Raw genomic sequence first — 24,784 nt, forward strand, 5'->3', positions numbered from 1 at the left:
GATGTGGGCCAGCCCTGTCCTTGATACCCAAGAGGCCAACAGGTCAAGGCATGGAGCTGTGGCATCCAAATGAGGATGCAAAGGCCTCCAATGTGGTCACAGACAACAGGCAACGGCCATGTTTGTGGTGCAACAACCCTTGTACACCTCGTCCCCCCCTTCCCCCCCGCCTCCTAAAACAGCATCTGTGTGGCTGATGCAAGAGGGAGGATTTGATTTAGATCATGTGTTCTTTAGCTAAAAATGTTTCTTGCTTCATTTTATCACGTCACATAGACAGGTTCTTTGAAGCATGAGGAACAATGTTTAAAGCCAAATGGTCCGGTTGGAAAAAAAAAAGGCTTAGCTCGTCACTCCCCTGCTAGACCATGGAAGACATTTGGACTGGTGGCTTGGGTTTTTGCTTCAGCTTAGGAACCATTTTTGAGGGACACAGTCGAAAACTACAGTGAGCAATCCTCTAGCTGATAGCTTGTTTAAGCCTTTGTAGAGGGGTTCCCTGAAATAAACAAATTAAAGCTTAAAATAATCTACAGCCAATTACACTAAAGCCTTAGTTTTCTGAAGCATGAATAACTTTCCTCTAATTAAAATCTTTTAAGCTAAATCGAATCGTAAATGAATCTAAATGGAATATCTCTACTTAGATAATTTAGTAATGAAAAGAATAGCATCTGTTTGAATTGATAGTCATAATATAGAACCCCTTGTAAGTTATCTAAATATAGCAAATAAAACTTTCATGCTTTAAAAAAAATTACACTTTCTCTTCAGATTCTTTCTTTACTAATGTTTTCTTTGGCCTCAGTTCAACTTCGGCCAACATAGGCTGCCTTCTCTTGAGCCCTGACTGTTGGAAACATCAACCATCATTTATTCAACAAATCAGTCATCTGACCCACTGGGAGAAGTCTCAGTTCCCTTCTAAATGTAGGGAGCTCTAACAAACAGACTGATTTCTTTCCCTCTATTTGTTTGACTTCAGTACAAGGTCGGGCATTGCCCTGGGATCAGAAAAAGTGTTGTTAACATATTGGGGGATTTTCATCCTATGATAGAGAAAAAGTAAAAGAAAAAGTTGGGCAATATTAAGTCATCATGACTTACATGACTTACATGAGCCCTAATTTTCCTTAAGCATAAGATAGATAAGAAAAATATATTCAGTAAATAATAAATTCCCAGGAGGCATTGTGATCTTTTGGAAAGATTACTTGCTTTGTAGTCAGAGATTCTGAGTCCAAATCCTAGCTCTAACAGGCACTTCATCTTTGAATCTCATTTCCTCATGTAAAATATGAGAATTAGACTATATGACTTCAGAGGCCCCCCTTGACCCTCTGAGTTATAGTAAAGGATAGGTATGATATACATGTCCCTTTCCTTCAACAACTCATAAATGTTCCCAAAGCACACTGCCTATCTGGATTGTTCTGCTTCCCCTCCACTGCCTCTGAGCTTCTCTTATTCCTTATGCTGAGCCTTAACAAGCCAATGACTGATGAGAAGCGAACTGAGAATTAAGGTTCTCCTTAAGTCAAGATGAGGAAGTGAGATTGGGCCAGGTTTGGAGGTAGTGGCCAAATTAACTCAATAGAAATTTAGGGGCTCAGAGCTATAAATTGTTCACTTGCTGCCTCAACAGCATCAGGCTAGCCAGTGAAGAAAGGGTCTGCTAAAAGAGACTCATAAGGAAAGGGGGATCCATAGAGAGGGAGACCAGAAAAATTGGCAAAAGGGAAATGGATCAAGTTGGGGGGAGGAGCTCAGAGATATTAGTTAAATATCCTCCCTGCCTCTCTCTCCCCCTCCCTCCATCCTTCTCTCTTTCTCTCTCTCCCCTCCCCCACACACATATAAATATCCACTATAAATTACAAGATTCTTTTTAGTTTGGGCAGAATAAAATCAATGTTGTGGAATTTATTCTTTTAGGAGAGAACACGGGAATTTTAAATGGGTGCCTAGAATGACTAGTACATTGTACAAACAGAATGTTCAAAATGAGCTATCAGAGATAATCCTATTTCATTTGTTACAGGCAATGTAGTATTGTAGGAAGAATGCTCGCAAAAGTAGGGATTAGAAGACCCAAGTTCAAGTTCTGGTTCATCTACTTACCAAGGTTTTTTTTTTTTTTTTGACCCCAAGCAAACCTCTAATGCCTCTGAACCTCAGCTTTATCTCCTGGGCTCAATAGCATTTGTGCTGCTCACCTCACAGGATTGTGAAAACGAAGAGTGGGAAGAGACCCGGGTAGACATCTGGCCTAATCCTCGAAGGACTGTGAATCAATCTTCTCTATAACATTCTCTCAACAAGTGGTCATCCAGCCTCTGTTTGAGGACTTTCAGCAATGGAGAACCACTACCTCCTGGGCCAGCTCAGTCCACTTCTGGATAATCCTAATTAGGAAAAAATAAATCTATTATTAATACAATAAATTAATTTACAACAAGTACTACTTAGCTTGCATTCAAACTAAGAATTGGGTATATTGCCAACCCAAACTCCCAAATTTCAGCTATTTACATCTAAATCAGAGAGGCTTCTTCTTCTTTTGATCATTACTCAATGATCTCCATCATTCTGTTTCAAACAATAAGCAATTAAGTTTTATTTTGTCCTTTCTGGTTCCTAAATTATACTGAATGTAGCTTATATAGAACATCATTCAAATATATTTCTATATCTTGGTTATTTCTCTTTTTCTATTTTCTGTTGCTAATTTTCTTTGCTAATTTTTTGAGTTTTAAAAAAGTGCACATTCTGAGTATCTCTCGCTTTTACTGAAATAAACATTTCGATGCTATAAATTTCGTTCTGTGTAATGCTCTGGCTGCATTCCATATATGTTGATATGTACTATCTGCTGTATTGTTATCATTGATATATTCCACTAGTGTCTACAATTTTCTCTTTCATCTACATGCTATTTGTTAAATAACTCTTTTTTGTCTTTTTGGATCTAGTCTTTTAAAATTCAAAGTATCATTTTTTTTACTACTAACTTCATTGTATTGAGATCCTTAAGTGTGGTGAGTAAATGTTTTTCTATATTTACCTTTATCTTTTTTGTGTCTAGTGCATGATCGATCTCAGTGTACATTCTATGTTTGCTCAGAAAAAATATATATGTAGATCCATATCCATATGTATATGTGTATGTGTGTTCATATATATATGTGTATGTCCTTTGCTTCTTCCATTGAGATCTCCCTTTGTCTTTTTTAATGGTTTCTGGCTTGAATTTCACCTTATCTCCTATCATCAGGGCCATTCCTGCTTTGTGTTGGCAGTAGCACAGTAAATTTCAAACTAATCTTTTCGGTGTAAATCCTCACAAATCATTCTATCTGAAATTCCTTTCCAGTAAAGAACACAATGTTGATTATTACTTCTTAATCCTCTATGTAACTTTTATTTTTTCTTGAATAATTTCATTGCTTTATATTTGATTATTTGTATTTTCCACACCATTCTTTGTTAAATTATTATTCAGTTTAGAAGATGGAGATAGAATCTTTTTGGTTCTTAGAGCAATAACTAGACAAAATTCCACTATCTTCTACTGATAATTACAAAGGATTCTTTAACCAGGGACTTCCCCTTTATTTCATGTGATTGATGTTTTACTGTGGGATTTCCTTCCTCTCTCCTCCTTCTATGCTCTGATTTTAAAATTTTCTCTATTTGAAACAGGCTTCTGGAACATCTAGCTATTTAGCCAACAGAGTGCAAAGATTCTCACACTATTTAACAACTAATTTTTATTGTTTGGAGAAGTGTGATTTATTTTAAATACTAATCTTTTTAAAGTACTTACTTGTTGGCTTGGTTCTTATTCCAAAACTTTTTGGAAATGCTTATGTTTCTTTGCAAACTTTTCAAAGTTCATATGCTTTGCAAATGGTCATCTCTTACCTTCAAACAACTAATTTACTTTGACGTTGCTCTAATTGTTAGGAAATCTTTCCTTGAATTTGTGACTTTCACCTATTGCTTCTCATTCTGCCTTCTGGCAGCCCTTTTCCATAGGACAGTTTTTCAAATATTCTGATTGTTCCAGTTATTTTCTTCAGACTTCCCATCATATACTCTATATTGACCTATCCCCCCATGATTTCATTATGATTTTTTTTTCAACCTTTCAATTCTAGTTTCAGTTGGTAAGATTGAAGGATCATTGTTAGAGGTAGACAGGAGCTTTAAGACATTCACTTAATATCAAGAATTAAAGGCAAGATTATAGAGGGATTCCTCTGGATCATGTTGTTCTTGAGACATATATAAAGGACAGAATGATGAGGTTGAAGTCAGGAAGATCTGGATTCAGAATGATTAGCTACAAGACTTCCACAGGTCCCATTACCCTCTGTGTGTCTCAGGGAATTTTTTTTCCTATGCTTCAGGTGGCTTGCTAATTCAATGCCCTCTGAATGTTCAGTTCCTCCCTGATTTTTAAGTTTCTATAAGTTCTTCTTTTATTTGTTCTTGTGATTAAAAACAAACAAACAAAAACTAGGGTTAATTCTTGCTTATATTCTTTAACTCCATTTCAGGGAGGGCCTCTTTTTTGAGCAGGGCAGCCAGGTGGCACAGTGGATAGAGTGCCAAGTCTCAGACACTTTACTGGCTGTATGAGCAAGTCACTTAACCCTGCCTGCCTCAGTTTCCTCATCTGCAAAATGAATTGGACAAGAAAATGTCAAACCACTCTGGTATCTTTGTCAAGAAAAGTCCACATAGACATAGCTGAAATGACTGAACAATGACACAGACAACAACAACAAACAACAACAATAATAAGCCTCTTTCAAGACCTATCCAGTTGTTTTTTTTTTTTTTCATATTGCTAAAGGTACATTAGCCACTTCATTTCCTCTGTGCGCCTTTTTTTTCTTTTTTGAGGAGTATGTGAGAAGGCTGGCTCCCTTGTAACCTTGACTGGAGAGTCCTGGCAGCTAGCTCTAATTGTTAAGAATTTTTTTGTTCTTTTTTTTTGAGATATAGTCTATATTTTCTCTTCTGCAATTCCACCTCCTTACCCTCCCTCAGTTCTGTTTTTTTGGGGCCAAGGAGAACAAAGCAAAATACTCCTCTATATGACAGTCCTTCAGATATTTGAAGACAACTTGCGTATTCCTCTTGCCCTCCCTTCTTCCTTGTTTTCTTTCCCAGGCTAAATATCACTAGTTTTATCATTTGCTTGAAATTCTATGTGTGTGTGTTGTAACACACACACACACACACAATATGTAATTATATGCAACATATTATATATGTAATGTGTAATTACACCTGTAATATCTATCTATCTATATACTTATATATAATGTGTATATACTAATATATCTATATTGATAATAGGAAGCTTTGTTTATATATATATAAAGTTTGTGTATATGTCTCTGTCTCTATCTTTCTCCCTCTCCTCTTTCTCTCTGTGTCTCTGTGTCTTGGTCAGTCTCCTTGCTTTTTCTCTCTTTTTCTGTCTTCTTTTTGTCTCTCTGTCTCTATTTCTCTCTTTCTCCTTTCTGTCTGTCTCTCCTCTCCTCTCTGTCTTTCTGTCGCTGACTCTTGTCTTTTCTCTCTGTGTGTCTTTCTTCCCTCTCTGTCTCTCTCTGCCTTTCTCTCTGTGTATTTCTGTCTTTCTGAATTTCTGTGTCTCCTCTTTCTATGTCTTTCTCTTTATCTCCCTCTCTCTATCTCTCTCTGCTTCTGCCTTTGCCTGTCTCTCTTTCTCTCTCCTCTCCTTTTCTTTCTGTCTCCCTCCCTCTCTCTGTCTCTTTCTCTTTTTCTATGTCTCTCTCTGTATTTCTCTCTGTATCTCTCTTTTTCTCTAACTCTGTCTCTGTCTCTCTGTCTTTGCCTTTCTCTCTCTCTGTCACTGTCTCTGAATTTCCATATTTCTGTCTTTTTCTTTCATTCTCTATGACTCTGTCTCCCTCTCTCTGTCTCTATTTCTGTCTCTCTCTGTATTTCTGTAGCTCTGTCTCTATCTTCTCTCTCTTTCTGTCTCTATCTCTTTCTCTGATTCTCTCTGTCTCTCTAACACAGTCTCCGATTCTATCTTTTCTCTGTCTCTGTCTCTCTCCAATTCTGTCTGTCTTTCTCTCTGTCCTTCTCCCTCCTACCTTCCCCCATCTCTCTCTAATTCCCGAACTTCTAGGAAAGTTGTTCACAAAGGCTGATTACTTGTAGCTCAGACTGGTGCAAATTCTTGAGTCCAAATGAGAAAATTTAATTTAACCTGGGCAGATGAAGAGTAGTGACAGCTCACATTTATATAGTACTTTGCCTCTGGAAAAATACAATTCTTGCACCAAGTCTGTGAGAAGTACAGCCTTAGCCTCAGCCCCGTTTTATGAGTGCAGAAGCCCAACGTCTACAGCCACAGTTAGTAAATGGAGGCTGTGACACGGAGCCCTAGAAATTAATTGAATCTTGAGGTTCCAAATCCAGGATGCTTTGGAGTATGCTATACTTCCTGGTCCTCCATCCCCAGATTTCTTCCCAGAAGCCCTTCACTGGGAGGATAAAGCTCCCAAGGTGGGCCCTTTTCTGGGATACTTTGGCTCCTTAGGAAGTTTTTTTCTGAACAATGAGCTGAAATCTGCCTCTCTAGATCTACACTTCCTCCCCAATTGCTCCTACTTCTGCCTCTGGGAACTAAGCAGAACCAGGATAATTCTTCTAGCAAGGCCCTTCCTGTTTCTTCCTTGGTTTTCTCCAGTCAAGTCTGACTTCCATTTCCCAAAACAGAGCAAGAGGTGAACAATCAAAATGGGCATCTGCCAAAGACTGAAGAGAAGTCCTAAAAAAAGATGAATGTAGCAAGAAAGGGGCAGAGAGAAGTGATTTTGAGGCCTTCTTCTGAAAAGAGTCCCCAAATTACTGTGTAACCAAATACCTGAGATAAGGGAGGGGACTTTTCTAATGAACTTTAATGCCTAAAGTTTGGCTTAGCAACTTCTTCAGGGATCAGAGTAGCTCGGGAAACTACTATTTTATGAGGAAATTAACAACCATCAACAAACAAAATAATTTAGAAGATAGAGAACAAAAAGAGGATTGTATAAGAAACCGTAAACTTCTGTTAGGTACAATTTTTAAAGGTGTATATTACATTCACCAAGGTAGTATGAAAACTGCCTTGTTCACAGTAAAGAATCACAGTATATCTGGAGTTATTCTCTCTGCCCCTCCTTCTGCTGGCCCTCCCCGCTTTTTTGAGTTATATAAGATCTGGGGGCAGTAGATGGTAATTCTTTTGTAAAGAAATCGCTATTATTTATCAAAAGAGAGTATATATATTATTTTAGAGTTCCTAAGTTGGAGTCTTTGAGGAGCTATGGAATTCTAGGTTCAGAGCTTTAAGAGATGGAAGAGAAGGAAATGGAGAGGTCATTTACTTCAACTCCGCTCTGAGACCCAAAGAAGGGAGCCAAGGTCACATAGATGTAGGACTGGAAGAGATGATAGGGTATCAAGTCAAACCCCTTCTTTGGATGAATGCGGAAACCGAAGCTCAAAGCAATCAAATAACTGTCCAAGAGCACCCATATCATGACAGAGACATGATGTGGCTCCATATCTTCTCACTCTAAAGCTAGCTCACACATGGGGAAGAAGGAGCAGAGTTGGGATCCAAACTGAAGTCCTAAGCCTCCCCATTTTTGACACAGTTGCTCATGAGTTCCTAGACTTGGGTCTTATCATTTCCCTGGAGCTGATTGGAACAAAAGCAACTGGGGAAAAAAGAAGACATTTTGGGCATCAGTCTACTGATAACTTTTGTAGAGAATGCATATCATTTTCCTCCCAGCTGTATGCTGGGAAGGGAAGCATTTGGCCTTCACTTGTTTTAAAGACTTAAGAATTTGAACTGTAAAGATAGGATTTTGCCAGTTTATTGGAAGCCCATGTCCAAAGTGGCTTGAGGCTGAGTAGGTTTTGATACTGTTATCTCTCAAAAATGTGAAATGGCCTCCATGCCTTAAAATGGACCCAAACAAATGGTTGATGATAACCCTCAGGAAAGCTGGCACAATTGGACCCTTTTCTTCTTTGTTGCAAGTGTTTGAAGCTGAAAGAGATAACGACTTTGTCCTCATACTTTGTTGCTGCCTTGCATTCTCCATGAAAAGAAAGCAGAGATAGTTGGGGGCGGTGGGGAAGGAGAGTGGAGAGTGTTGGGCATTAGCCCAGCTGGCCAGCAAAACCTGATTTGAATTCTGGCCTCATCACTGAGACTCAACCTCCCCACTTTGTCAAGGTGGCGATAATAATTACCTTCCCTGTCTACTTTGCCAGATGATTGTGAGGAACGGACTTTGAGAGCCTTGAAAGGCCATAAAAATATAAATGATTATCATTCCACCGAGTAAGGCAAAATGCTGGGTTTGGAATGAGTTGAATCGAGGTTCAAATTGCAGCTTCGCCACTTATTCCCCAGACACGGCTCAACCTCACTCGTTTCACTGGTAGAATGAGGGGGCTGGACTACATGAACTTGACTGTTGTACAGTCAAGCAGTGGAAATAGCAAATGCACAAATAAATACAACGGCGTGATCATAGGGCAACATCATTAACAAAAATCAATATAACTACATGACCAGAGGGCAATATCATTAACAAAAATCAATTAAAATGTTTCAATACAGTCCTGGCAGAGTAGAAGGAAATTAGAGCCTGAGAAGTACCGAGAAAATGCTTTCAGACTTTAGAGAGAAGGAGATGACTACTGGGGAGGGGGGAGCAGAGAAGGCGGTAGCAGTGATGTCTATTTTTGGAGGGGGAGAAGGGCCTATTTCCCTTGAAATCTTTCTTGCCGTGTTTTCATGGAGTGAGTGGCATTTGAGCTGGGCTTTAAAGGATGGGTAGGGTTTCGACAGGTGGAGAGATGTTGGGGGAGGGCATGCTAGATGCTGTGAGCCTTCAAGATGCCTGAGCTCCAAGTGAGCAAAGGCACACTTAACATCTTGGAAGCTGCCCTTCTCATGTGTAAGGTCATGCAACAGCTCGTCTTCAAAGCTAAAAGTGAAGTGGAAATTTGACATCGATCCAGTTTCTGAGATCAATACACACCAGGACATATGTTGGGGGACATCACAGAGTCCAGCTTGACCAGCGTATTCGGGACATGGGGAGGGGTAGGAGGCGATAACACTGGAGAGGGAGAAGGGGGTTGGGGGCCAGATTGTGGACTACTTGTAATGCAGGCTCTGTATTCAGTAGGCAGCTGAAGTTTTCTGTGCAAATAATGTCCTACTGTGCTCTTATACTGGCCCTCATCCCCAGGAGCTCAGGCTCAGGGCCTTTTTCCTTTATCTCCCTCGCTACTAGAAAAGGATAGAGACTTGGGCTGAGATTTTATTGGTATGAGGACTTCCCAAGTGTGGAAATTCCTTCTCCCGGTGCAAGTCGATGTCTTGTCTGTGACTTCCAGTCTTAGAGGTTCAGTACTTGCTATGAGTCACACAGCTAGGCTGTTTCAGAAGGGGGCCTGGAATCCAAGTCTTCCTGTCTCTCTCAACGACTCCAGGTTGCTTCTCACCTGGTACTGCTATAGCAGGGGGCCGAGAGATGTTTGTTTAACTGAATTGGCTTGTCCAGGATGAATCCTGTCAGCACATCTTAAATATCCCCTCTGTAGCTGCTGCCCTCCCGCAGCCTTCCGAGGCTTCACACAGCCATCTTCACCCGGGTACTGTACAGGACCCGAGAGAAGGCTGACCCTCCCACCCAGGCGGCTGCTGAAGAAGCCACCGCAGCTGGCTCTGGCCAGGAGACCGAGAGGTGGAAATGAATACTCCTTGTTCAGAGTGCAGAAAAGACGATTGTGCTAATAAAAACAGTTCTTCGTGCCATTTTGGGGAGAGCCCTCTTTAAATGGGATTTGTTTTTTCTTGGGCTTTGGGGCAGGATATATTCACAGACGGCCAGGCTTTCACCTCCCCTCCCGACGAGGGGGAAGGGGGGCAAGTGTCTTAGCCTGAATCCTCCCACTCAACAACCAGCAAGAGATCTTTCCCTACAGCTGACTGGCCTCTGCTCAGAGACTAATCCAGCAGGGCTGCACCAGGACAGATTTAGCACTTCTTTAAATATACATATGTCACATATATGCCATCTTTTCAAAAGAGCAAGGGGTTATTGCTGCCATAACATTTTTTCTACTGTAACATGTTACCCAGATTATTTTTACTAGGGGCTACTGTTACTGTGTGGTGATGAGAAAGTTGACTGCCAGGAAGAAGTTTCTTTATGCCAGGTGTTACTTTTAGTCAGCTGACAGTGGAAGGCTGTTCACCAATTTAGGGCATTTCATTTCTTGAGTCAGTTTCCCGGATAGACTTGATCACATGCTTAAAAAGAAGTACGTCGAAAGCCGTTGATTAAAAAATGGCCAAATCTCTGTTACTTTTCCAACTAGCTGCAGAGTTTGGTTAGAAATAGGACAGTGAAAATGGAGGCAAGGGTATCAGTCATGACTTGGTCGGGGTTCATTTTGGGTTGTCTGACAAGCTTGTTAAGAATCCTTGCACCATGCGTGGAGGGTGATGAAAGTTCACGAGTAGCAGCATCTCACAACATGGGGAAAAGTAGTGCTGGTAAACCAGCATTTTAAAAACAATAAATTTATCATTGATTTTTTTTTTACATCTCCTGAATTTTCTATATCTCCTATGTCTCCCGCTTCTCCTCTCAGAAAATGTTTTTTTGGGAAAACAGCTTTATAGAAAATTTGGGGAGAGACCCAACTAAAAAATCTTGAGGGGGTTTTAGAACAAAAGTGGAAGGAAAACAGATGAGGAAAGATGTTTATGACAAACTCTTTTCTCCCCTTCCTCTTCAACTAGACCAAATATAAATAAATAAATATACACACACAAACACCTACAACATGTATGTACATAAAGATATAGATAAATAAACATATGTATTCCACGACAGAGGGGACACAATTGTGAGGTCATTGAAAGACTGGTTCTTAAGGTACCCGAAAAAAGGGAGACTACTAACGTTTTGAGAACAATCTCAGACTTTATCATCACCCAGAGAGGACTAACAACTATTAATCCATAATGCCTATTTTCCAATCATGTTTACAAAATTTTAAAGAACACAACCTCCACATATATTAAGGGTATTATGATGAGAAGAGAAAAGGCAGGATTCTGTAAATGAGATACCATAACAGACTATAGGCAGCTAGGTGGCACAGTGATAGAGTACCAGGTCTAAAGTCAGGAAGACTCGTCCTGTATTCAAATCTGGTCTCAGATACTTACTACCTATATGACCCTGGGCAAACCACTTAAACCTGTTTGCCTCAGTTTCCTCATCTATAGAATGAGCTGGAGAACAAATTGGCCAACCACTCTGGTATCTTTGCCAAGAAAACCCCAAATGGGGTCATGAAGAGTGGGACATGACTGAAACAAGTGGACAACAACAATAGTAGAACACATCTTTATGGTCACACATTTGGCCGAAAGGCGAAGAAAATAGAAGTCCTCAGTGTGCTTCTTGTCTGTTGATCACAAAGGAATTATTTACTACAGAATGTAGTGATATATACCTATAATCCTGGTTACCGGGGAGGCCAAGGCTGGAAGATTCCTTGAGTTCTGAGCTATAGGGGATTAAAGCAATGGGGTGATTGCACAAAGTTCATCTTTAATAGGGAGACCCCAGGAGTAGGTAGGGGGCATTTTACTTCCATGTTGAGCAATTATGGAGGGGCAAGGTAGGCCAGATAAGAAGTAGAACAGGTCAAAACTCCCATGCCAATCAGACTGAAACTGAGTCCATGAGTAGCCCTGGTACTTACAGCCTTGGCAAAACAGGGATAGCTATACTTTAAAACAAACAAACAAAACATTTGATTCAGTAGAGGAAAATACCACCTTAAAAGATTTTTTCATGTATATGCCAAAAATACACAAGATTCTTTGAAAGATATGCAAGAAAGATAAAGTTGGTAGACAACCCTTTGAATAATACCTTTTTTTATTTACATTGTCTGGGATGTTTGAAAAGCAAATAATTTGTTTAGGTCTGGTTTTCTTTGTAGGAACAATAACTCTTTTATTGAACGTACATCTGCTTTCATCAATAAGTTAGGGTTGTTTTCAGGGTATGTCACCTTGGATTGTATCATGTCCTTCTTTGCTCTCTGGAAGACAATATTCCATTCCCTTCTGCTGTTTCTGGTAGACATAGAACAGTCTTGTGTTATTTGAATTTCTTTTCCTTTATGTTTAAAGGTCTTTCTCCTGTTGTTTGTCATTGAATTTTAAAGTTTAACCACTATGTGACCTGTAATCTTCAGCCTGTTTTTTTTTCTCTCTGGAGACAAATTGCAGATTCTTTCAACTAGCAATTTGTTGTCTGTTAAGTGAGAAGTTTGAGGAAGCTTTTTTGTATTATTTCTTGTAGTTCTGAGAGACGAATAATACTCAGGTTGTCCCTATACAGTCTGTCTTCAAATATACTTCAAATTCAAATATACTTTTGGTATATTTTGCTTGTATGGGGATCTTGTTTTTTGCCTCTCTTTTCCCAGATTGTTCTTTATTCATTTACGGTTTCAATCCATTTCTCTCTCTCTTTTTTTTTTTTTTTTTGTTTCTTTGGCGAGACTTGCCACGAGGATTCAAATTTTTCTTTTCTGCCAACAATTTCTTCTATGTAAGTCATTTATTTTGTTTGATTTAACAATTCTTATTTCTTTTTTAAATCATTGAGTAATATCATACTGTGGTCCCATGCTCTTTTGGGGGTATACAGGATCTTCTCCCCATCAAGTGTTGATTCATTTTCCTTTATCCTGAAATATTTATTCATAATGTCTGGATTTGTTTAGTTGATCTGGAGGGCATATTCCCTTCTATTTTTTCCTCTTCTGTTATTAATATCTTCCCTATTGGTTTATCTGCTAATGTTCAAGTTTTTTCCCTCTTGAGATCTTTGGTAATTTCAGTCTGTTTTTCCCCCTTTTATTCCGCTGTTGCTCACCTTCTGACCGATCCCCATTTGATTTTGGTTCCCCTGAAGGCTGGACCTCAAAACCGTCTCATTTTACTTCCATGCTGAGCAATTCACATTTTGCTGGCTAGACAGAGATCTCTATCCCAAGTGACTTTTTGGGGGTACTAAATAAGCTTCAGCTGGATGCCAGACCTTTTGACTCAGGTAGGCCTGGTTAATCCACATCAGAATGTACTCTCTGATCCTCACTTATCTAGCTGAGTATACCTGCAGTGTAGAGCTATAACATAGTCCCAACCAGAGCAAGCTGTTGCCTTTTGGTTTTCTGTGGCATTGAGAGAAAGAGACATGAGGGAACAGAGTTCTGTGGTAAGTCAGCTTGTACAGCCTTGAGAGAGCATAATGTGTGGTGGGGTGCTAAGTGATCAAATTCAGGGTTATGGATTAGCCTTCTCAGCTGTTATTTCAATGGATTTTTATATCCTCAGGATGCTTGGTGTCTTAAATTGAGGAGGTAGGTAAAAGTCCTTTATTTTCTTGTGCATAATTCTTCTTCTATAGAGATTTGAGAGGTAAGGATCAGAGAAAATGTACAATCCTCAATCTTGTCAGTTATTAGAGATGATCTCTAATAATATCGAACAAATCATAAAACTGGGAGAAACATATTCCTCAAAGGTGTTTGTTAGTTTCATGAAGGATGTCTTCAGTGATCCCCACTGAAAAACAATTCTCTGTCAATGGTGAGGTACTCCAGAAGCTCTACTTTGTAGATGATAGTGTTAGTATCATGCCCCTGAACATTGCAGAGCTTCTTATGTGAGATCCATAATCATTCAAAGGAATTCAACTTGACTATTCACATAAGAAAAACTAAATGGATGAAGAATGCCTATTGTTTAGAGGAAGAAACTATGGTTCTCTGTAAAATGAGAGGATAAAAATAGATGATTTCCAAAGTCTCTTTAGTCCTAATACCTATAATACACATATTGTTAATAGCATCTGTCCAAAATGGGAGAGAAAGATCGTCAGTTATGTTTAATCACTACAAACCATGCCCCAGAGACAATGAGGAAATAAGATTAGGAGGCAGCATGGTACAAAGAGATCTTGAGCAAGTCACTTGCTACTCGTGAGCTGGGACAGATTACTTGTGAGGCCCCGGACAGCTCTATGTCTCAAAGATAATGAGAAAAGGGCTGAAATGGCATCGTTTTAACAATAAAAAATGCCCTATGCAGAGAAAGAGCCTTCTTATCTGTTAAGCTTTTGATCTAGATCTAATTGCATAATGAAGACCTCTCACACCAACCACACAAGACTCCAATCCCCAACACTTTATAAGAAAGTTTCATGTGTTGCTGTGTTTCCTCCCCGCTTCCCCCCCCCCCCCCAGAAGAGAAAGACAAATTGAAGGGAGTTGTTAATCTTCCAGCAATAAGTCTCTCCTACTTTAGCTGTGATAGCATACTGCCTGGACTGGAAGCTTTTCCAGTTTGGGAGAACCTGACAGAACTTGTTTTGACCAAACCCAAGGCTCATCCCCATGCCATAATGAGGCCCTGATTGGAGAGGGCTCCAATGGAGATGAAGATCTTATCACAAATAAAAATGGGTAGTTATATGGAAAAGTGAGAACTTTCTTGGCTTCCTTTGCTAATTATTTAGATTTTTTTAATATTTAAGAAAGACTTAAATTAAGTACTGATTTTAATAACTATTTTCCAGAGAAGAAGCAGATCCTGAAGTCTACCTTTTTAAGAAAATAGAGGACACATTTTTTAACCCTATGACATTTCTGCTTGTTAGTGAGACACCATTGGACATTCAATTTATTAAAACAAAAATGATATGAAGGCACCGAAATGGGTCATTTTGGTGATCTAAGGATCTGGAATATTTTAAAAGTCCCACTTTACTTTTGATTTTTGGAGACACAGCCATTGTGTGACCTTCCACATGAGAAGGGCAGCTTCCAAGATGATAAGTTAGTTGTGCTGAATTTCTAAGATAGCACTAGCAACATACATAACATTTCCCAGATCAAGTGACCAACTATCAAGAAGGATTGTAGAGGTCAGATTCATGGTAATCCCTGCGGATACAAATTTAAATGCCATATGGACGGGTGTTCTAAGAAAGTCTGCTCAGCAAAATTAAAGTTATGCCTTTGTAATTTAGAATGGAAAGTCTAGCTCTGTAACTTAGTAAAGTTACAGGCTATCGACCCTGGGGATTAGATGAAGTGTAAGGAAATAGACATGGTGCACAAATGTTCAGCGAAATTAGCAGTTATATAAAAGGGTTTTTTTAAAATATTGACACCCCCTCTGCCCTGGAGAAACAGGGTTCTAGGGCTGAACAAAGAGCTTTTTTCAGGATTTGAGATTCTCCGGAGTGCTTTTTTTGGTATTTTATGGTAGACAACATCCTAAGATATTTCTCCTCGTGATCCTCTCCTGACCACTTTCAATCTGGAATGGCTCTGGCTATCCTGACTATACTGGACTTCACACCATCTGAGTGTTGCCTTGAACCCTGATCAGTCCCTCAAGTAACTCAGATTATGAACTAGTCTGCATTAATATTGGGAACTTACTTAATGGGAGCTCCCTATATCCATGAAATCACACTACTGGTCCCCCCAAAGCCAAGCCAACCCAAAAATGGCCTCTTTCCCTATATCTCATTCTGATTCCTCCTCATGGCATGGAGATGAGGGACCTCGATTCCTGGAAGACTCTATTAGTGAAGTACAAACTTTGGTCAGTCTCACCAAATTTTGGTCACTCCAAGTAGAGTCCCCCAAATTAATTAAGTCTATTGCTCAAGGGTCAGCCTTTAGGTGATGCTAATTACTAATAGGTTGGATGTTCTTTGATCACGGCAGCCCATGAAACAAATGGCTACTGGATTGGAAAACAAAGGTTGAGTGGAAAAAGGGGTACTTTTTTCCTCCTGGAAAGAATGAATCAAACAAAATCCAGGTGCTGGGGGGAGAAACCAGTGGATTTTGACACGCACGATGCCAGAGGTTGATATTCTTTTTTAAATATGCAGAAATTGACCTGACTATTAGAGAATTAAATGAAGATGTTTCTGTAGGATAAAAAAAAAACTTTCTTGAAATGCAGAAACCAGTTTGACAAGATTAAAAATCTAGTGTGCTATGAGAGATAGGCTAATTTAGATGTTGATGAGAAGGTTTGAAATGGCATTTGGAAGGTTAGCCTATAAAGAGAATGTTGTCTATACTAGATCCTAGGAGTGGGAGCTATTTTTTCTACATGGGCCATTGCCCTACAGTTAAAAAAACCACACATACAGACACCCCCCCTCCAAGAATTGAGGACTCCACCCAAATAAAAAGCAACTTAATTTAGCTTTTATGAAAGAAATGTAAACTCTTTCACTTATCTGATGTTTAAATTAAGAACAAAGAATATGACACACAATAAACATACATTTTGATTTGATATTACATCTCATTAAAAAGAGGTGATTGGGCAATGGAAAAGAGGGAACGTGTGAAATCAAAAGAAAAAAAGATTCTAAAAAAAGACATTCCAAGGAAAAATATGTAACAAGAGAGACAGAGAAATTGAGATCTTGGGGCTCAGATGGAGCCTAAGACCATTGCTGGAGAAACCATCATTAGGGATCCTGCCTATGCTATGTGATGTCTATTCCAGCTCAAGTGAAAATGTAGGATATCATGGGCAGGAACACTTGTGCTAGATACCACGGGGCACAGAGAAGACCTTTGCAGTGTGACGAAAAAGTGAGCCCGCTGGATGCTGGTGTCCTGGGCCAAATACCCACTGGCCCAGTTCTCCCTCTGCTTTCAAAAAGAAAAAGGAAAGTGAGGGAGAGTGTAGGAGTTGCTAGAGTGTCACTCACATTAATGAAGCCCTTATTGCTTTAGGGGCCAATATTTGAATTGAACCATATACCCTACCTAATGGTTACCCTCCCCCCTCTGAAAAGCTTTCCTTTTGTGGGCCATCCATGGTTGGAGAATTGATGCTTTGATGGCATTCATTTGAATGGTTCCAGGTTAGCCAAAGAGAAATGATGATTCTGTATAATATGGTTCCTTGTTTCCATGTTCTATATTGCTCATGCCCACAAAATGGGGGGACAGAGAACACTTCACGCACTGTCGCTGGACATACCTAGATCATCGCATAGCATTTGAATGTGATGAAATCCGAGTTTTCCATGTAGCTTTGTGATTTCTATAGCTCTTAAATCATGTATTTACATTAGTACTCAGTTGATTAAAGAATGAAGTTAACTGAACTTTTCATGTTGCTGCTCAGTTGAGATGCTTCCCCACTCAAGGCCCCAGTTTTCTCAGCTATAAAATGGGGGAGGGGGAAGAGGGATTCCTTCCAACTTGGAATCTTCTAACTTCACTCTCTGGCAGCCATGGAATCTCTTTCTGCTTTAGAAACATGCCGACTTTTTTTTTTTTTTTTTTTTTTTTTTGGTCAGGACTTGCGACCAGCTGCTAGGGCTTTCACCTCCCTCTAAGGTTACTTTCTATCTACTTTGCAAATCTCCTGTATATTCCTATATATGTACATGTTGTTTCCCTCATTATAATGTATGATCTATTGAGGGCTGAGATAGTTATTGCCTTTAAAAAATGATTCCTCAGTCTGTGGCATATAATAAGCACTTAGTAACTTCTCCATGGATTTCTTTCGTCTTTAAGTATAGAAGGATGGCAGTTGGTTAGACACACAGTCTTAGAGACTTGCCTGGGCCACTGAGGTGCCGGGATTCCCGGTGGCAATAGTGCTCAAATTCAGGTCTTTCTGTCTCAAAGGATGGCCCCCTAGTTATTTCACCATACTGTTTCCGTCAGACAGATAGATGGGGTAAGGAGAGTAGGAGATCATCTCTACAATAACATAAGTGAAAATGGCAAAAGGAGAAAGCAGACTTTAAAGCTTAAAGAAGTGGGACTAGGAATCAGGGAAGCGAGGTCAGAGGTACTCCATTTTTAATTCGTCAGCTTTCAGGATTTTTGAGAATAGTTGTCTGGAATTGTCTTTTATTTGAAAAGTCTGTCATGTATGAATTTCTTAAGATTGAAGAACAATTATTCTAAATTTTGTGTTAACTTTGCTTTTTGATAATCACCCTTTGGAAATTTACCAGTGTGTATGTTTTAAGAGGTTGTCCTGTGTTGTCACTGGCTCTTCATCTTTAACAACATGGCTCACTGGGTATTTATAAGTCTCTTTCAGCTCTGCTTTCTTTTCTCCATGGCCCTTAATGCAAGCCTTAGGTTCTAAGTGATCATTTTTTGGGTGTATTAATAAATGTTGACACAGCACAATTTGTTCATGCTGAAGATGGTTTTTTCCCTACTAAACTTCTGACCTTTAAGTAAGAAGTCAACAGTTCAAGCATTTCAAAATGTTAAGCACCCAGTTAAAGGAAAAAAATCTGTTTCCAAGGTCAAGTATCAACAAAATTGTGAAGACTCAAAGGCGAACCTCCAGCCTGCTAGAGAGAACGTTGGTGGAGGGTTCTGGAAGATCTGAGCAGCATAAGATGGAAGGACTGATCTCTGTGCGATCCCAGGGGCACCGAGGCATCACAGTAAGGGAGCACAGAGTTTACCTGCGTGGGAGTTTCAAATGAATGTTTATTTTCTATCCAAAGGACATAAGCTGACCTTTATATTTGAAAGAGGAAAATCTGGTCAAACACTCTCCCCCCTACTCACCTTCATGTACTGTGTACCTAAATTTGAGCCAAACTAGATTATTTGTTGTCTACAAACAAGTTCCATGGCCCACATCAGAAGCTGGACTAAGGTACAGGTAGTTGTCTAGGATAGAACACCGTTCAGAGTGGAGTAAGGAGATGGCATTTGAAATATTTTTCTTATAACGCTCCTAATTTTAAGTCCAGAAAACCCATTTTTGCCAGTGTGTATTTTTGTTGCGTACATAAGATAAGCAAAGCACTATGTATCATAGTGAAGGCTAAAATCCACTGGTGGACAGTAACACACTCAGTAAATACACAGGATGCCTCGTTCCCTCTGGGCCCCATTCAGCTCCAAGTCCATTCCTTTGCTCATGGTGTTTCCTGTCTCCGAGATGCCCTCTTTTCAGGTCTCTTGACTGAAATGTCTTTTTTTTCTCAAAGCCCAGCTTAAATGTGACTTTTTCCATCAATCCTCACGTAGTTCCCCTGGTAGGAAGTTATTTTTCCTACTGCTGAACTCTCATAGCACTTTGATGAAAATGCTTATTTTCTTCCCTTACTTTGGGTTATATTTAGTTGGAGACTTATTGTCAGCTCCTTGTTGGCAAGGATAATGTCTTTTTCATTTTTCTAGCTATACATATACATACACACACATACACACACTCATACACATACACACATACATACATACACATACATACACGTACACACACACATACAGACACACACAGACACACACAGCAGAGGGCCCCGCATACAATAGGCATTCCATAAATAAATGGAGTCTAGTAATAATCATCGACCCCCTCTATGTCAATCTTGTTGTCTGCTAAGTTGTCAGGCATTAAATATTAAGCTCTTTGGAATATGGTATTATTCTATTAGCCAATCATCTAATGTGTTTTAGGTGCTGTGGAGTGAAACCAAGTGATCACTCTCTTGGAGCTAGCCATTACTTGGGAAACTTTGCACTCGTCCCCGAGGCCTGCAATGCACTTTATCCTCTCCTCCAATCTCTTGTTGCCTTCAGAAGCCGTCACCCAGTTCATGAGGTCTTTTCTGATGTCCTGTTTCATTTCTGTTTTTGTATTCGCAGTGCCTAGCACAATGCTCTGCCAGGTACCAGCTGCCGTTTGGGAATTGGGAAGATATTGTTCATGTACATCAAAGAAATATAGGGCAATTATGGGCTAATCCTGGGCTAGGGACTCGAAGTAAAAAGAGATATGTAGCAAAGAGAGCCTTCAGTACAGATCGGTGTGGCCCACAGAACGCTTCTTGGAGGGGGCAAGACTTTGTTTTGGCCTCGAAGGGTAGGGTGGATTTGGACGGATTGAGAAAGGGATCAAATTAGACGATATTCTCAAAGGGTTTAGCACAGTGCCTGGAACCCAATTGGTACTTCATAAATGCCTATTCCATTCCATTCTGAAGGAGACATACATCACATGTGGCCAGAACAGCAGAGGGTGAAAAGAATTTATGAAAGAGACAGAGACAGAGAGAGACAGAAAGAAACAGAGACAGAAAGACAGACGGAGACAGAGACACGGAGAGCCAGAGAGAAACAGAGAGACACACTGAGATAGAGTGAGATAGAGACAGAGAAGAAGAACAAAAACAAGAAGAGGAGGATGAGGAAGAAGAGAAGGAGGAAAGAAAAAAGAGGATAAGAGGAAAGAAAAGAGAAGCGAGTGGGGAAAAAGGAGAGGGAGGGACAGGAAGGAAGGAGGAGAAGAGAGAGACACAGCGACACAGAGACACACAGAGAGAGATGGTTGGTGAGGAGAACAGCCCAACTAGAATGGAGGATTTGTGCTGGCAGTGGTACTAAGGCAGATTGGATGAGCTGGAGTATGGAAGGCTCTTTGGGCTCACATTCTCCAAGCAGCAATTCCCTACCTTTAGGCAGTATGTTATATTGTAATGACCACTAGGCTTACAGCGAGGAGACTTTGTTTCAATCTTGGTTTCTGATAGCTACTGTGGAATTCAGGGCAAGTCGTGATTTCTGTGAGACTCATTTTGCTCTTTTATATACAATGAGGATAAAAATACTTGGCTTACATAGCTCATAAGGTCATTATGGAGAAAGGCACATTGTAGATCTTAAATCACCATAGAAACAGAAGTAATTAATCATCATATCAAGCTCGATTTCAGAGCCTGTAAAATCCTGAAGGATCTCCTGAATCATCCCAGCAAGAGGATAAGCCTAATTAGTCTTTATGTGACGTCTATTACAGCTCATCTCTGAAAATTGGGAATCTATGTGTGAAATATGTGAATTCCTGATTACTAGAATATCAGATCAACTTGTTACTCCCATTCCTCAGCCTTACTGCTTGGCAATTTTCTGCGCCATCACTGGGGATCCACGCATATTGTGACAGGTCAGGAGGTCGGACTGTGACCTCCTAGGTCCTTGGCAACTCTGCGAAATGCTACAGTTGGCTTGATGGTATGCTGAAGGTCTGGGCAATACGATTTCTACTTGACTAATGCTAAGCGGCAATAAATTGGGGGCAGCTTTGATTATTTCTCTAACTTAGAACTTAGCCTGACATCAAATGTTAGAGCTGCGATACCCTTTAGAACATAGATTGTCAGAGCTGGATGAGACTTTAGGACACAGACTATTAGGATGGCAAGGAAATGTCCCAGCAAATGTCAAAGCTAGAGATGATGTGAGTACATACAATAATAAAACCGAAAGGGATCTTAGGACAGAGAAAATCAGAACTAAAAGAGACTTTAGGAAACAGAACGCCAGCTCTGGGAGGAACCACAGAAGAGATTGTCAGAATGGCTGGCAACCTTAGAACATAGAATAGCAGAGTGGCAAGGACCGTAGCACATAGAGTGTCAGCTAGAAAGGGTTTTAGGATAGAATGTCAGAGATGAGATGGATTTCAGACAAATAATTTCAAACCTGGAAGAGATAGCACAATGTCAGTCAAAATGTGGAATGTCACCCCTAACAGGGACCTGAGAACAATGAATGTCTGAGATAGGAGGGAACTTAGGCCCTAGACAATCAAGGGAGGAAGGAACCTTAGTGCCTTGAAGGGACCCCAGAGCTTGTCCGGTAGGCTTTTCAGGGTATTGTACCATTGGAAATGACACTGAAATAAATGCATTCAGTGTACGTAGTTAGAACTTCTTTCATAACGTTTCCCACTGTTATCAGTTCACTTTTGGGGGAAGGGTCACGTGACAGGATTTTTTTTTGAATCGCAGAATGGAGGAACAGACAAAATTTTAGCATGAGTTGACCCATAAGGATTATATTTTTCACACATGACCGAGCTATTTTTTTTAAGTACAAAGTTTTTACTGTAACATAAAAACCAATGTAAACATTTCCTTAATATTCCTGTCAACATGCTACTAAAAAGGAAAATATACAAAACAATATTATAGCTTATAGTGGCTTTTCACCCAAATGTATTTAATAGAACATATTCTCTCCCATGAGTACATACACACTGACATATATATATTTATACACTTATTTATATACAATTAAAAACAAAATGAACAAAAAGATCAAAATTTTCTTTGAAAATGTCTAGTATTAAATTTTAATCTCAGTAATAAAGCACATACAGCTATCACAAAATCTATTCCTCAGCAAATCAGTCTTGATTCTTCTCTGTCCATCCATTATTAACTATGGATGGCCTTATTCTTTGCAAAAAGAAACTCCACTAACATTTCATTATGCCAAGGATGGTGCAGAGAGATAGAGAAAAGGGAGTAGAATATACTTTGCCCAAATGAGATTTGCGATTTGACCAAGAGATCTTCCTCAGGCTGTAACTGTCTCCCTGTAAGGGGCCACGTATCTTACACAACTCTGGCTCTTGGCACATTGCTTCTTTGTGCCATGGAGGAATTCTGTGCGCCGCTCAATGTCCCCTGAAAGTGCTCTTAGCACTGAAAAAAAATGTTCACGAGGTCCTTTCTGCTAGGTTTGCAAAGATGAACATTAGGGAAAGTCAAATCACTGCCTTATGCTAGGCCATCACTGAAGTGGAATTGTTTATTATACTTTTTAGACTAAGACTCATTTGTAAAGTCCAGGTATAGAAGGTAACCATACTATATAGAATGTGGTTTTTGGTTGTGAGCTTAATTTTGGTACTTCAGGCCTGACAACATAGATGTAGAAATTAAGCAAATTTTGCAGGCGAAGATATCCAAATGCAGGCTGTTTATATTTTGTGACATTTAAATATTTATATATATATGTATATATATGTATGTATGTATTTATATATATATATATACACACACACATCTATCTATCTATCTATCTGATTATAGCAAGTAACTATTTGGTTAACTTTTCTCCTTGACATAAGAGAGATTTCACTTGGCAGGATGACCCTACTCTTTGCTCAAGTCATCCACCTTTTCTTGGAAGGAGATCTTTTTTTTGGGTACATAGGTCATGCTAGAAAGAGAATGCTTTCTAAAAGTGGACAGCCTTTGCCTGAAATTACCCCCTGAAAAGAAATAGAGGAGTGGGTCAAAACAGCAATTTGATGCTGCCAGAGATAAGGTTATGACCACCGACTTCTGCATGGCCAGGAGAGACTCACAGGTTCTATTTTCACTGTTCAAAAAGTGAAGGTGGATCGTGCGTTGAATGTGATAAGGCATGAAACTGATCAGGAAGGCAGCTGTTACAACAATGATCATTCCTACCGCCTTTTTACGACTTGGCAGATTTTTCTTCATTGAATTCTTTAATAAGGTCAAGATGATCATCGTGTAACAGACAATTATGGTAACAAATGGAATGATGAAGCCAAAGAATAATGAGACATAGTGTAAGGCCATCACCGTTTTCTTACTTTTTGGGTCCTGGGGGGGCTCAAAGCACTTGGTGATATTCCCATCTTTATAGGTTTTGCTCATCAGAAAAAAGGGCGAACTGGTCAGGATAACAAAAATCCAAATGGCCGCACTCACGACCCTGGCTTTTCTCTGGGTCACCAGATTGATGTTTTGGACTGGGAATACTATGGCCACACAACGGAAAAAGCTCATGGCGGTCATAAAGAAGATGCTACAATAGAGGTTGACATACAAAGCATAGGTACTGAGTCGACACAAGAAGTCCCCTAAAGACCAGATACCTCGTTGGACGTAATAAACTACCCGAAAAGGCAGCGTACACACACAGAGCAGATCGGCCACGGCTAGGTTCACCATGTATACTTGGAAGGCTGATTTCTCGTGGTACGTCCTGATGAGTACATAAAGCACAAAGCCGTTGCCGAAGAAGCCGATGACAGAGACCATTGAGTACACGGTGGAGTATACTTGGTTGCGGAAGTCATCGATAGTGGAGAGGCAGCTGATGTTGACCTCAGGTCTTGTCATATTTCCTACACCGTTCATGGTTCTCTGGGAATGTCCGCTTGGCACCTAGCATATAAAGATGAAACCATCATGTCCATTTTTATGAGGCCATCAATTACAGGAAGTTCTCATGTTCCACTTCATAACTTCATCATGTATCATGTTAAAGCCAGGATAGGGAGTCTTTTTTTCCGACCGAGGGATACTTCACTCACAGGGGAAAAAAAAAATCGAGCAAGGGCCACATGCAAGGAAAAAGGAGCTTAATTTAGAATCCCAGAAGATGAGAGCTGGAAGGACCTTTGAGGTCACCTAGCCCAACTCTCATTTGATAGAAGAGAAAGTTCAAGTCAGTGTTTGTCTGGTAAGTTTTTTTTTTGTTTTGTTTTTTTTCTGAGAGAGACATATACGTTAAAGGTTTAACTCTCTGATTTTAAAATTGACAACACAGAATGGAATTCCTAACAATCCACTGAATATCTCTCTCCGTCTGGAAATCTCACCATACTTCCAACTCCAAACATCCCAAACTGAAATCCCATTTTCCCCTTGACTCCTGCTTTTCCTCCTGAACTTCCCTGCCTCTGTTAATGGAAAGACCTCCTGGACTCCTGGGTTCTCAGACTACACACTTTGGCATCTTTTTAGACATCTTCTTCCTTGCATCCCATGTA

The 24,784-nt window shown here is 39.8% G+C and overlaps 1 protein-coding gene across 1 annotated transcript in view; it reads right to left on the reverse strand.

The window, feature by feature from the left end:
* Positions 1-23,005: 23,005 nt before the first annotated feature.
* Positions 23,006-24,784, reverse strand: part of CYSLTR1 (cysteinyl leukotriene receptor 1) — a 29,276-nt gene continuing 27,497 nt past the window's right edge. The window contains exon 2 of the mRNA XM_051968361.1: positions 23,006-24,176. Within this exon, the coding sequence (XP_051824321.1) occupies positions 23,130-24,149 (1,020 nt within the window). The 5' untranslated portion in view covers positions 24,150-24,176 and the 3' untranslated portion in view covers positions 23,006-23,129. The remainder of the gene's footprint in view (positions 24,177-24,784) is intronic.

Source organism: Antechinus flavipes, chromosome X (assembly GCF_016432865.1).
Source record: "Antechinus flavipes isolate AdamAnt ecotype Samford, QLD, Australia chromosome X, AdamAnt_v2, whole genome shotgun sequence".
In the NCBI taxonomy this organism is placed as follows: Eukaryota; Metazoa; Chordata; class Mammalia; order Dasyuromorphia; family Dasyuridae; genus Antechinus; species Antechinus flavipes.